The 12,105-nt window shown below is 54.7% G+C and overlaps 3 protein-coding genes across 3 annotated transcripts; 1 reads left to right on the top strand and 2 right to left on the bottom strand.

Moving 5' to 3' along the window:
• Window positions 1-853: 853 nt before the first annotated feature.
• Window positions 854-4,596, bottom strand: BO82DRAFT_300298 (NAD(P)-binding protein). Its single transcript, XM_025632053.1, has 9 exons — window positions 4,067-4,596; window positions 3,974-3,993; window positions 3,882-3,918; window positions 3,749-3,822; window positions 3,312-3,685; window positions 3,144-3,236; window positions 2,888-3,072; window positions 2,518-2,545; window positions 854-2,264 (listed from the first exon to the last, which is right to left on the bottom strand). Exons 1-9 carry the CDS (start codon window positions 4,248-4,250, stop codon window positions 1,154-1,156), a joined length of 2,106 nt encoding a protein of 701 aa, XP_025496652.1. The 5' UTR covers window positions 4,251-4,596; the 3' UTR covers window positions 854-1,153.
• A 234-nt stretch (window positions 4,597-4,830) lies between these two features.
• Window positions 4,831-6,969, bottom strand: BO82DRAFT_325547 (cytochrome P450). Its single transcript, XM_025632879.1, has 4 exons — window positions 6,777-6,969; window positions 6,172-6,550; window positions 5,834-6,054; window positions 4,831-5,771 (listed from the first exon to the last, which is right to left on the bottom strand). Exons 1-4 carry the CDS (start codon window positions 6,944-6,946, stop codon window positions 5,153-5,155), a joined length of 1,389 nt encoding a protein of 462 aa, XP_025496651.1. The 5' UTR covers window positions 6,947-6,969; the 3' UTR covers window positions 4,831-5,152.
• Window positions 6,970-7,908: 939 nt separating this feature from the next.
• Window positions 7,909-9,988, top strand: BO82DRAFT_388598 (putative cytochrome P450; the record flags this gene model as incomplete). Its single annotated transcript, XM_025638397.1, has 4 exons — window positions 7,909-7,998; window positions 8,056-8,160; window positions 8,223-8,351; window positions 8,432-9,988. The coding sequence occupies 4 exons, from the start codon at window positions 7,909-7,911 to the stop codon at window positions 9,710-9,712; spliced, it is 1,605 nt and encodes a 534-aa protein (XP_025496650.1). The 3' UTR covers window positions 9,713-9,988.
• Window positions 9,989-12,105: the final 2,117 nt, after the last annotated feature.

Genomic DNA, 12,105 nt, shown 5'->3' with positions numbered 1-12,105 from the left:
GAACTATTCTTGATAGTATTTATTCAGTAGTATGATGGTAGTGCATGACGTTAGAGCGTCCGACACAGTGATAAATACCCAGTATCTCTGGCACAGGATACAGGGACTTTGTACACAAGTGACGTCCATACATGCAAGGGGTAGCGCGGAATCCCGCCAAAATGGCAAATCCTTCCCGAACAACCTGCACAACTCCCCCATAGGGCTCATGGCATAACAAGGCACGCAGGTCGAACCTTAATGCTGGGCTTCTGCCGACTTTAGTAATTTTGGAGTCTTGTATGAGCAGGACTGTACAACGTGAATCAAAATATCTAAGCCTGCTTCATCGACGCCGCATACCCGCTTGTCGTGGGCGCCGTAGGTATGACATGGTGGAGTCCAGTGATCTGCAATCTCGTGTTACAACAGAAATGCTCCCAACGTCGATCACAGTCTGCAGTTTTAAATGCCCCAAAACCGGTCGGTGGCTGCGTTGGGTGAATGTATAGTATGCATTGCGATGCTGGCAGGTTTGATTCATGTGACGACTAAAAAATCCTAATCTACACGGCTATCTTGAAATCGTAAACATGTTTACTATCAGGAGCGATTACAAGCTCTTTGCTTAGACTGTTAAATATCGTAGTTACTAAGTATCTTTATTTTTACAGGAACTATACCTCTGAAAACTGAAATTAAAACTTTCTAGATCTCAATACTGTCTACTAAACATACCGCTTTTACATTGAACTTAAGGTGATATGACTTTTCATATAGATAGCTCATATGATATGCCTTGGTTGAAGATGACTACTAGAATAAGCCTATGCCTTTTCGCCTCTGACAAGGAAGAAGAAAATATAATAGGTAAATGTACTACACTTCCATGGAGACATCTGGTATCAAACAGGACAGAACATAAGAACATCCTCTCTCGCTTTCCTATTTCTAGCTTAGCATTTTCTCTCCATCTTCTACCTTTGCCCGTTCCTAATACATAACAATACCAGATAAAGTAGAAGAAAGAGCTGTACATTCAGATCGCCCCTGCAACTCAGAAAGACCCTTGCCAAGAAATCGCAATCAAGAGTACAAAGCTCAAATTCAATCAATCAATCGATCAATCAATCGACTAACCACTCTAACCCCGCAAACCAACAATCCAGCCCCCTTAATCCTCCTTCTCCCCCTTCGCGGCCTCATCATTCTCCACGAACCACCGCACACTCCTCTCCAACCCCTCCCTCACCCCAACCCTCGGCTGATACCCCAACACCCGTCTCGCCTTGCCCCCATTCAGCGTCCTAACCAACGTACTAAACCTTATCCCCTCGCGGGTCATATTCGCCTTCCTCGTGCCACCCGAGACCACCCAGGCGACCCACTCATTCACAAACCCGATCGTCAGCCCGACCCACTTGGGGATGACCACCACATCCTCTTTTCGAACCGGCTTGCCCACCAGCCGGGAGACCTCGCGCTGGAAATCCCAAAACAGCCAGGGCTCCTCGTTCGTGACGTGGAAACACTCGCCATCGACTCTCCCGTCCACAACGGCGGGTTGACCCCACGCGGCCAGCAGTTTCCGGGCCGCCAGGAGATGCGCCTCCGCCAGATTCCCCACGTACACGAAATCGTACAGATTCCGGCCATCGCCCATCTGGAAGCGCAGCTTGCCCTGGCGCGCGACGGCGTACATCTTGCCGAGGGTGCCGTGGTCGCGTTCGCCGAAGGCGAGGGCCGGGCGGATGGCGCACGTCAGGAGGCCGTTGTCATCGGCCGGTCCGGTGGCGGAGGTGCGGTTCGCGGCGGTGATGGCGTCCTCGGCGTCCGCTTTGGCGATGCAGTACAGTCGCTGCTGCGCCGGCGGGCGCAGGATGGGTGAGTCCTCGGTCGCGTCGACGAGGTCGGTGTGGTTGTCGTTGATGACGCCCGACGTGGAAGTGTTGACGAGGGCGCGCACGGTGCCCACTGCCTGCGCGGCGGCGAGGAGGTGGTGTGTGCCATCGACAACAATCCCCCGGTAGGCGGATTCGGGCTCGTCGGAGAACTCGGGCGAGGCGGTGTGGAAGATGGTCGATGGGCGCGCGAGTTGCATGATGCGCTGCACGTCGGCTGCACGAGCCATGTCGCCGTGGTGGTAGTGCACGTTGGGCGCGGCGTGGCGGTTGCGCGAGGTGTTTATGTCGATGGAGTGGATGGTGCACTCCGGTTCAGTCTCCAGGATTTTGGCGATGATGTGGTAGGCGATGAAGCCGTTGCCGCCGGTGATGAGGACGGGGCTGAGGGTGGGCATTTTGGGGGTTGCCGCGGAGTTAGGGGTTTGAGGGGAGGATGGTAAATGACGGGGGGTGGAGGGGGAAGAAGGTTTGGGTTCAGGAGTAAGGACATGAGGGGAAAGTGCTTGTTTTTAAAGGTGCAGGAGTAAGTTCAGTTTACAAAGAGACGAACGCAGTACGCTAAGCAGCTGGCGGCTTAACTGGATTGAGAGTAAGTGGCAGTACGCGGGATGCATACAGTATCCCTGCAGGAGACACACCTATCAGGAGCCTACGATACGACCCTGGTCAATTGCCTCGTCTGACTTGAATCTACTACACTTACATCCCGCCGCGGCGTTAACAGGTTCCCTGGGTTAGTCTACAGATCCGTGCTTACTCAGCCCTAATGACAGTCCCAATCAATCATTTCTAACAGTATCAGACAGACCCCGGTTGACAACAAGAGACTGCGTAGGATATTCTGAAAGTAGCAGCAGAGAGCCAATCCCACCTTCCCACCCCCTCCGCATGGACCAGCTAAACCGAATTATCCGTCAAAAACTCCAGCTCCTGCGAGTCCATCCGCCCACCCCCCTTGCCATTCTTCAGCCGTTCCCAATTCTGGCTCCCCGGCCGCCGCTTACTCGAGAGGTGGCTCCGCGGCACCCCGTCCCCCGTCTCGCTGACCTTGGGCGTCTCCCGGCTCCCGCTCTGGAGCAGGGAGACGGCCGAGTTGTAGAAGGAGGAAGTGAGGGAGCGGAGGCGCGCGAAGCACATGGGGAAGGAGGTGGCGCAGGCGACGATGATGGCGATGTTCATTTCGACGATCCTGCCACCGTAATTAGCTTACTACCACCAACCCGCTGCCGATATTGACGGATGTAGGGGGTGTGGACGTACGTAAATTGCGCATTCCGCCCCGTCGTCCAAAACACATCCGAGCTGTCGTTCAGCTGGAAATTCACCAGCCGCGCCAGACTAGCCGCGCAGGCGCTGTTCCGACCATCGAACATCAGTCAGCAATCAAAGTATAAACACATACTGGAAGAGACGACGGATGCATCTCACCCAAGACCACTCATAAACGTCACCAGCAGCCCGATCCGCCGCCGCCGACTGACCTGCAGCTTGAGCAGCCGCGGGATCGGCAGCAGGAGCACGTAGAAATCCGTCACCACGTTGATCACCGACTGGATCGTGATCATCGTCCCGGACGTAAACTTACAGTAGGGCGCCTCCAGCTGCGACAACTCCGCACACTGTACCAGGCTGCCGATGGCGACGGCGATACAAAACGTGTAGAGCACCGCGTCGGCGACGATGCCGATCCAGGTGGCGACGATCTCGCGGTGCAGCGGGAACACGCGCTTGTACAGCAGGAGGATTGAGATCTTGGCGAAGCAGACCGTCCACGGGAAGGTGATGCCGCCTGCGTCGAGGACCTGTGGTTATTTTTTGTTAGGGCTTTCGGTTCTTCTAGGGAGGTGCGGATATTGAAGACGTACGCGGGTCGAGGAGGGATCGATGAGGTTGATCGCTCGTACGTCCCACATGTGTCGTCCGATACCCAAGGGGAGGGCTGTTGTGCACGGCTGTTTAGCTTAGGGCTACGGCTTGAGGAGAGAAGGCAAATCTCACTCTGTGTGTAGAGCGTCATATGCGCGATCGAACCGCACTGTGTGAATCAGAAGCCTGCACCCGTGATAGCGACACTCTCCGGATCGACTTACTGCCGCAAGGATACAAGTTGCTACATATTTGGCATTCTTAGCAACTCCCATATCTAGACAGGTGGGGAGGAGCAGGGGCGGGGGGATACTCACTGTCTTCGGCGCCCCAGAATTTGATGATACATGTCCGCGCCCAGACGCGGGCGGACACCGCCAGTAGCGCGAGAAACAGGAAAATCGACTGCAGCACGATGATCGCCGTCCGCTGGGATGGCGGGTTGTCGAAGTTGGGGACCACCCCGGGCGGCGGTGCGACGGCTGGCGTGTTGTAATCCATGGCCAGACAACTGCAACGGTTGCTCAGCAGAGCAGGGCAGCAGACCGTACGGTCTGAAGGAAGGGTTCTTGGATTTTAAAGACCATCCCCCTTCGTCAGACCAGACATGGTGGTGACAGCTGAAGGAATCAGGAATGGGTGGGGGGCGAGCCAGATCAGCACGAGTGAAAAGCACACCAAGCTCGACGAACCGTGCGGTCGTCATGCAAGTAAGCCTCCGGCGAATCCATCATGGGCTTAACTTGTGATGATACTACACAAGAGAATCTAGGAGGCCTGATGGAGGGTAGATGCTGACCTTTGGGGTCCAAAACTTCGCCAGCCGACGGATTCAGGCTGTTTGGCGGTCTCGCAAGGCTTGGAATGAGTTGTGAGGCTTAGGCTTAATATACCGTGCAGTGCAGTTGCAGTGCTCAGCTGCATGGCGAGCGAATGACTCTTGTGCCAAGAGCGTGGCTGCAGGAAGGACCCCTCAGCGCGGCAACCCTCACCCAGCAAATCCATGCCGCGGACTACCCTAATCACTACCATCACTCATATCTCTGCACCTCGCAACGAGCGAACCAGTCAGGGAATCTCGGCCGCAGATGCCAGTTTTATTGCTTGGGTCTTCCTACAGGGCCTTCTCGCGGGGACATTACCCGTTCTGTCCCGCTTTTCACTTCCTATCGCTTCGGCAGTTGAGAGCCCCGCTTATCTTCAGCTACATACCTTATGCTGTTTCCCTAGCCCGACCTCCCCGTTGGACCGGTGATGATAATAACGAGCTCACGCAGTTCCAAGCTACACTCGAGCAACCCGCACTGAGCATCTCCGAAACTAGATCGCACCTAGGCGATTCCTCTAGTCACATGGCGTAATTTATCTATTTCCAGCAAACGCAAACAACCTCAATTCTCCTCCTACGATAAGCCGCCCCCCTCCTTCGGCGAAATCACGACCCGCACATCCCCGCCCTTCACGGGCCCACCGGGCCCCGACGAGACGGGGGTGAACCCTACCGCCGGCACGCCGTCCAGCACCCGCACGTGGAATCGATGCACCACCAGCGCAACAAACGTCAGCGACAGCCGCTTGCTCAGATACCGCCCCACACACTTGTGCTTCCCCGCGCCAAACGGGAGGAAACTCTTACTCTGGGCCAGACCCGGGTGGTCGAGGAACCGCCCCGGCTGGAAGCGATCCCAGTCCCGTCCGAGCAACGGGTGCGACATGGCGAGCTGGCGGTAGGGCACGAGCAGGTGCGCGCCGGCTTGGAAGGTCCGGCCGTGGATGGTGAGCGGCTGCTCGACGCTGCGCGCGGAGCTGGAGTTCATGGTCAGTCGCTGGGTTTCGTTGTAGAGGGCCGAGAGGAGGGGGTTTTGCTCGAGGCGCTGGGCGAGGGTGGGGAGTGGTTCGTTGGCGGCGGTGCTTTGGGTGAAGAGGGTGGTGACTTCGGTGGTGACGTTTTGGAGAAGGGTCTGGTCGGTGCAGATGTGGGCGAGGAGCCAGAAGGGGAGTTTGAAGACGTTGGCGTTGGCGCTGTGGAGGTGTTAAACTCTGTACGAGGAGGGAGGATAGCAAAATGGGTAAGTGAGACGTACCCCCAGAGCACCATCAGCAGATACGACGCCATGTCGTCCTCGCTCAGTCCACGGCGTCGCATCTCCGTGATGGAGTTTCTGACAGCCCAGGATTGATCTTGCTGGCTCGATGGCGACAGACGCATGTAGTCTACCAAGCAGCGCAGCACCCTCGCTCTGGCCACGCGAACCTCTTTCCCGCATGGCCGGGGTAGTTTGAACAGGAGGATCCACAGATCGCTCTCCAGACACACAAGGTCCTCGACGATGTATGGCGAGAGCTCCCAGATGGCATTGCCAAAGTATGCCGTCGTGACTGCGTGGATGATCGCGGTCTGCGCCCACTGGTACAGCGAGACTGTTCGCTCCCGCCCATCCTCAGATGCATGAAGCAGGGTTGGCGCTTCGAGGCGATCCCATCGCATATGGGACTCCAGAACCTGCAAGGAGCGAGCGAGGATCTCCGGGCTTAAAGACTTTTCAAGGAGCTGTTTCCTCATCAGCTCCTCTGCGACCAGAACCAATGGCGGGGCCTTGGGTTCGGAGTCGTGATCCATCTCCGAGATTCCCGATTCCGAACAGCCAAGGCCCATGAGAAGGTTCTTCAAGTGCTCCGTGTGTGTCAGCTGGGACGGTTCCCTGAGCACGGCCGTGGCATCTTGTTCAGATAGGATGAAGTAGATTTTCTGGCCGAAGACATTGATGGCAATTGGTTCCCCGCTCCCCTTGCAGTCCTTGCTATGATGCCATAATCACTTTAGATAATGCGAAGAATAATGCCAAGGTTAGGATAGACAACTCACATTGCGGATGATAGTAACGCATGGGGGCTCCTTAGCATGGAGACTGCATGGCCTACGCCGAGTCATTAGCGCCGTCAAGAAAGGGTCCGAGCGAACCAGACGCACCAACAACTATGTTACTTTGTCAGCAAGGAGGCAGCAGTCACTGTCATGCACAGTACTCACTCGGAATCCAATAGGGGACCTCTCGCGGCGAGTCAGGGTTGAGCAAGGGACGAACGGTGAACCGCCACAGGCGCCAGATCACGAGAAGTACGACACCACTTTCGACCAGGTGAAGCAGGCTCAATTGATCCTGGATAAACCCAAAATCGGTAAGTACAGACAGCATGATGTAGGTGATACTGAGACGGATATGACAGTCAAAAGGTGGGAGGGTGAGGACACCTCTCGTAAATCCCGTAAGGGTACCCTTATATTGAGCAGCAGGTTTTCCTGATAAGGATGCACGCTACTGCTGCGCTATCACATCGCAAGTTACGTCCTTGGCACGCAGACCAGGATAGGGATTTGAAAGTACGGAATACAGTATTCGACGCAACGGCGCAGCCGGTATCTCCCTCTGTCTCACGTCGAGCTGGCCGCGCACTATATTAACACGGCCCATCATAAGCGGACTATTCCGCCGCCACAGAGGGGGCGACTAGTCTTATCTCTTTGACAGATTCCTGCTTCTCATGCGGCTGAGAAAGCCCTAGGGGACAAGTCCAATTATAGTGATCACGGGCGAATGCACGTTTCTGGTGTAACATGGCTTGGCACCAATGAACCTGTTCTGCCATGTGCGTGCATCCTCCCCACGATCGCGAATGAGACCAAACCCCGAGCGGGGTAGTCCAATACTTAAATCCTGAGCCTCGTATTCTCTGCACGTTGGAATTTAGCGCAGGGTGCCTTAGCGCTTACCCAGAGTCCTTCTCAAACCCCTGCAGAACTTGCTATCCCCGTGCCCAACTTGGCATTAATCCCGGACGGGAGGATGATAGCTTGGCCCATCTGCTCCCACCACCTAGGGCTTCGCATTCATAAGCGTGGAATTCGCTACTCGTACTTTTCGTGAGCTGAAAATCGTTAGAGGCGTAGACCCCGCAGTAGAAACGGTTGTTATCAGGCCAATGTCCTGAGTATATGATAGATAGTGAGGTAGTAGTCGCGAAGAGGCGTTGCCTGCTTCCTTTGTAATCGTAAGTACTGTGCCTTTAGCGGGGTGATGCTGTCTCCCCTCCTCGTGGTTTTGTAGCTGTACACAATTGTCTCGGAGTCGGAATGCTGTTCTCGATCATTTTTTCTACGATGGGAGTTGCTTCTCTCGGGAGCGTGCTGCTTATCTTACTCTGCTGTTGGCTGTGTGTTTGCAGACTAAGAGCCAAGTCCCAAGAATCGGTACTGCACATCGGTCGCCGATAACGAGAGAGGAACATCGCTGATACCTTTTCTTAGACACGTCATAATGTTGTCCTTGTCGAGCCTTCCAGCTATATCCTCAAGGTTGTTAGCCAGCTTCAATACCTTTTGAAGGGGCCGGAGATTGTGCAGAAGGCGCACGTAAGTAGTTGAGTTCAGAGAGAGAGCAACGAGGCAGGAGATGCTGAAACTGTAATGCGCAGATTAAAGATAGTGCCTATGCCGTACGCACACCAGAAGGATATCAAGTGCAATTCTCCTCCAGGGAGCACATCAAGCAATTGGTGCAGGCGCCAGACACGTACCTGTCGCTACATGCTCTGGCAAAAGATGTACGTGCCTGTCCTACTCTCTTCCTTTTTCTCATATCAATTAAGTGCCCCCTTTCTAATCCCTATCTCGACAAGAACAGATGTTCCAGCCCAAGTATACCATGAACGGCCTCGAGTACGACGACTGCATGAGCGCGAACGGAACCGTTCATCAGCGAGCCCTGCAAGCGGAGCTGCGATCCCACCTGCCAGCCCTAACCCAGCCGTTGCACAACTGCATAGCCCAAGCGCTCACCGCAGAGATCACAGCCCACAAGCCCCAGTCCGGGGAATGGCGCGCAGTGCCCATCTTCCCGATGGCCAAGCGACTGATCACCGCCACCAACGCTCTGGTCTTCTTCGGTCCCGAGGTCTCAAGCGACCAGGTCTTCCTCGACGCCGCGCTCGAGTACCCCGAGCACCTCATGGAAACCGCCGAAGCGCTCCGCCTGCTCCCCGCGTGGGCCGCACCCTTCGCCGCGCCCTATCTAATGCGCCGCCACCGAGCGCTGAAGATCCTGCTAGATCGTCTCACCCCCGTCGTGGAGGCGCGGATCCGCAACACCACCACCACCACTGCCTCCGAACATGCCGACTGCATCCAGTTCTTCGTCAACGCAGCCGCGCGCAAGAATAAGCAGCACGAATGGCCGGCCCAGCGCATCATCCAGGTCCTGCTGGGCGTCTGGTTCGCCTCCGTCCACCAGCCCGCCATGTGCCTCTTCTACGCCCTGGACGACCTCTGCCTGCATCCCGAATTCACCTCTGCGCTGCGCGACGAGGTCCGCGCCACGATCCTCACCACCACCACTAGCATCGCCCAACAACCAGAAATCAACCCTACCCACCTCCCCCTCCTCACCAGCTTCCTCAAAGAATCCGCCCGCCTCCACCCAACGGACTCCATCTCCCTGCGCCGCAAGGTCCTCCAGCCTTTTACCTTGAACGACGGAACCACTCTCGCAAAGGACGACGTCGCCTGCATCCCGCTGCGACCCATCCTCCGGGATCCCGAGCTGTACCCGGACCCGCATACCTTCAACCCCTACCGCTTTATCATTACTACCCCCAATAATCCCGGAAAGCTCGAGGAAGACAACCCCACCCCGACGACAAGAACAACATCCTCCGAATTCACCGACGCAGACGTCACCTTCCCGATCTGGGGCCTGGGCAAACGCGCCTGTCCCGGTCGGTACTACGCGTCGTTGCTGCTGAAGCTGGTGCTCGCGCAGATCCTGCTGCGGTATGATGTAAAGATGGTGGAGGGGGCCGAGGACGAGCGGAGGTATTTCTATTGGCGGTCGGCGATTGTACCCAAGGCTGGGGCGGTGTTGTTGTTTCGGGATCGGGAGGCGCTGGCTTTGGAGGAGGTCTGCTAGTTAGGGACTTATTGGGGGGGAGGGAGGTTCGTGACTTCTGCCTGTTCGTGGTCTTTTTTTTTCGAGGGTTGCTTAGTGGGCGGATAGTAAGGCAGACGGACAAGAAGGTAAATTTCTAGAACTGGGAGAATGATATCGTTTGACGGGAGAAAGGGTCCATGGAACTTCTGTATCTTGGTCCCGGTTGGGGATTGGGGCAAAGCCTTGGGGCCGTGGAGGTTTGGTGATTTAATCTGTTGACGCTGGGTTGTAAGTCAGGACCGATAAACTGGCTAGGGGGTTGACTTCGTTGAGGGGTATGGGGAGAGGCGGTTGGGGTGGACGCACTCGTTCGTTTTCTTTGGGTGTTGTTCATTGATAGAGATATGAGAAACATGATCATAAGAGTGTCATCGGACAAAATCGAGTTTGCTTTTTGTACTCTTCGACACGAAAGAAGATAAGCAGGTATATGGCAGTGTCTCACGGCTCAGGCAGGGTCACACTCCACCAGCACTGTAGTGGACATCAGTGAAGCTGGAGAAAAAAACCTGTAGCAGGCTCCTGCAACTAATTCTGGGTAGCTTTGAAGGTAGCTCTCAACATTGCGAGCGAGATTCTGAGAGATACGTCTTCACCAACTCTCCTTTGCAATGTACGGAGCAACTGCAGTGATCCTAAACCCCATCGCCTGCTCAATATGTCTCGGAATGAGCCTACTGATAGATCGAAACCTTGAGCCCCGAACAGATAGCAGCGCTGATCCTCTTGTGGCAAAACGGAAGTTTCTCCTCCATTGCAAAGCTGAATTCAGGAACAAAAGGACGCGTATGCTTCAGATCACAGACCAGGAAGTTGGATAGCGGTCGAAGGATCAGGTGTCGAGGCACCGAAGGGAGCTGCCGGTTAGTCAGCGGCAAGAACCCTGACGCTAGATTCATATTAGGCTTGGTGTATGTCATGCAGCCAATCAGGGCACCTTCGAGCGGCCGCTGACTGATGTGAATATGACCTGGATCTAGAAACCATGGAAACTATGGAAAAGATTAACCTGGTCAAACTTGTTTGACGATCTACCGCCGTGGAGAAGGTGAATGGGTTCGTCCGGTTGAGGCTGTGTCTACAATGTTGCAGATAGACGAATGCTGGCATTCAAGAGCTCGACTCTTCAAGATTGTGCAAAGTCGAAAGTACTCAGGTTGAAGCTTCTACGATTCTGCCCTTGTTATTAGAACGAGCTGGCTCACAGAGCGAGCAGTAAAATTAAAAGCATAAACTATGGCGGCGCTACTGGCAGTGATCGCAGCGTATAGGGACCCATGGCCACCCAACGTGAGGCATTTATGACGCTTCACGAGTGCTGCTAGACATGTTCCATATCATGAAACCATATGAGTCAAATTCCAGGCGGACCGAGATCCGTTGCTCCAGCCATCCCCAAAGCACGGAGATGAAGGTACGTCTATTTGAGGCTTACAATAGAGTTTTCGATGAGTTTGCGACATGGACAAGTACTCTCCGCTACGTGTCTTGCTGTTTTCTGAGGAGTCATCATAGCGACCGGCTCCATCAATGCCAGTCAACCTTACACAACAATCACGGGAATCTTACACTCACCGCACTCAACGGACATACTGCGAGTAATAGCCCGATCATCTAGAGATAAGATGGTTGCACACTACTATATCCCCAGAAAGCCCACCAGAGTACGTGATTGAAAACTCCATCAGACACCCCTCGCCGGCAAGGCCGACCCACCTGAGGCCTCATTGGAGTGACGGCACACCGGGTACGTTTGTTCTAGCCTGCAGCTTACCACTGCCTTATTCGCAAGGTTTTTGAAAAGTGCAGTACGTGCGTAATGATGTCCCTTGACGGTCTGACGCGTCACCTTCACGACCAGGGCCGTGGAACAGCCTCGACATGGCGCCTGGACTTTCATGTAACCATCATGACGAACTCCGAAAGCTGTCTACACTCTCTTGATCCTCCATACAATCAGTTTCTCGTGTCGATGTATGCTCTGACGAGCCTGGTGTTTAGGCAGACAGGTTAATACAGGACAGCGCGCTAGAGCCGGACGGGAGCACAAGGTTCTTTCTCCCGGTGGATCTCCGGGCAAAGGACCCCCTAAAGAGGAATCCGCACACTCTATTTCGAACGTTAAGATTATCTTCTGCATAATGTTGAGATGATGATCTTCCCAGCTGCGTATCTTAGCAGCTTGGCAGGCTCACACGGTGCCCATGTTCATATCCTCGTGTCGGCGAGAGCAGCGCTACTCACTTTTTTTAAAAACCAGCTAGCCAAGACTCAATGAGTCTAAGAGGCAGACTAACGTTATAGCTCGTCATCTACGGGTTAGTACTGGCACAAGCCTACCCCTCAGATAGATGAGACAGAACTCATACACA

Source organism: Aspergillus uvarum, assembly GCF_003184745.1.
Source record: "Aspergillus uvarum CBS 121591 unplaced genomic scaffold BO82scaffold_3, whole genome shotgun sequence".
NCBI lineage: Eukaryota > Fungi > Ascomycota > Eurotiomycetes > Eurotiales > Aspergillaceae > Aspergillus > Aspergillus uvarum.
Note: the sequence above shows the minus strand (reverse complement) of the source record. Positions and strands in the feature narration are given on the sequence as shown.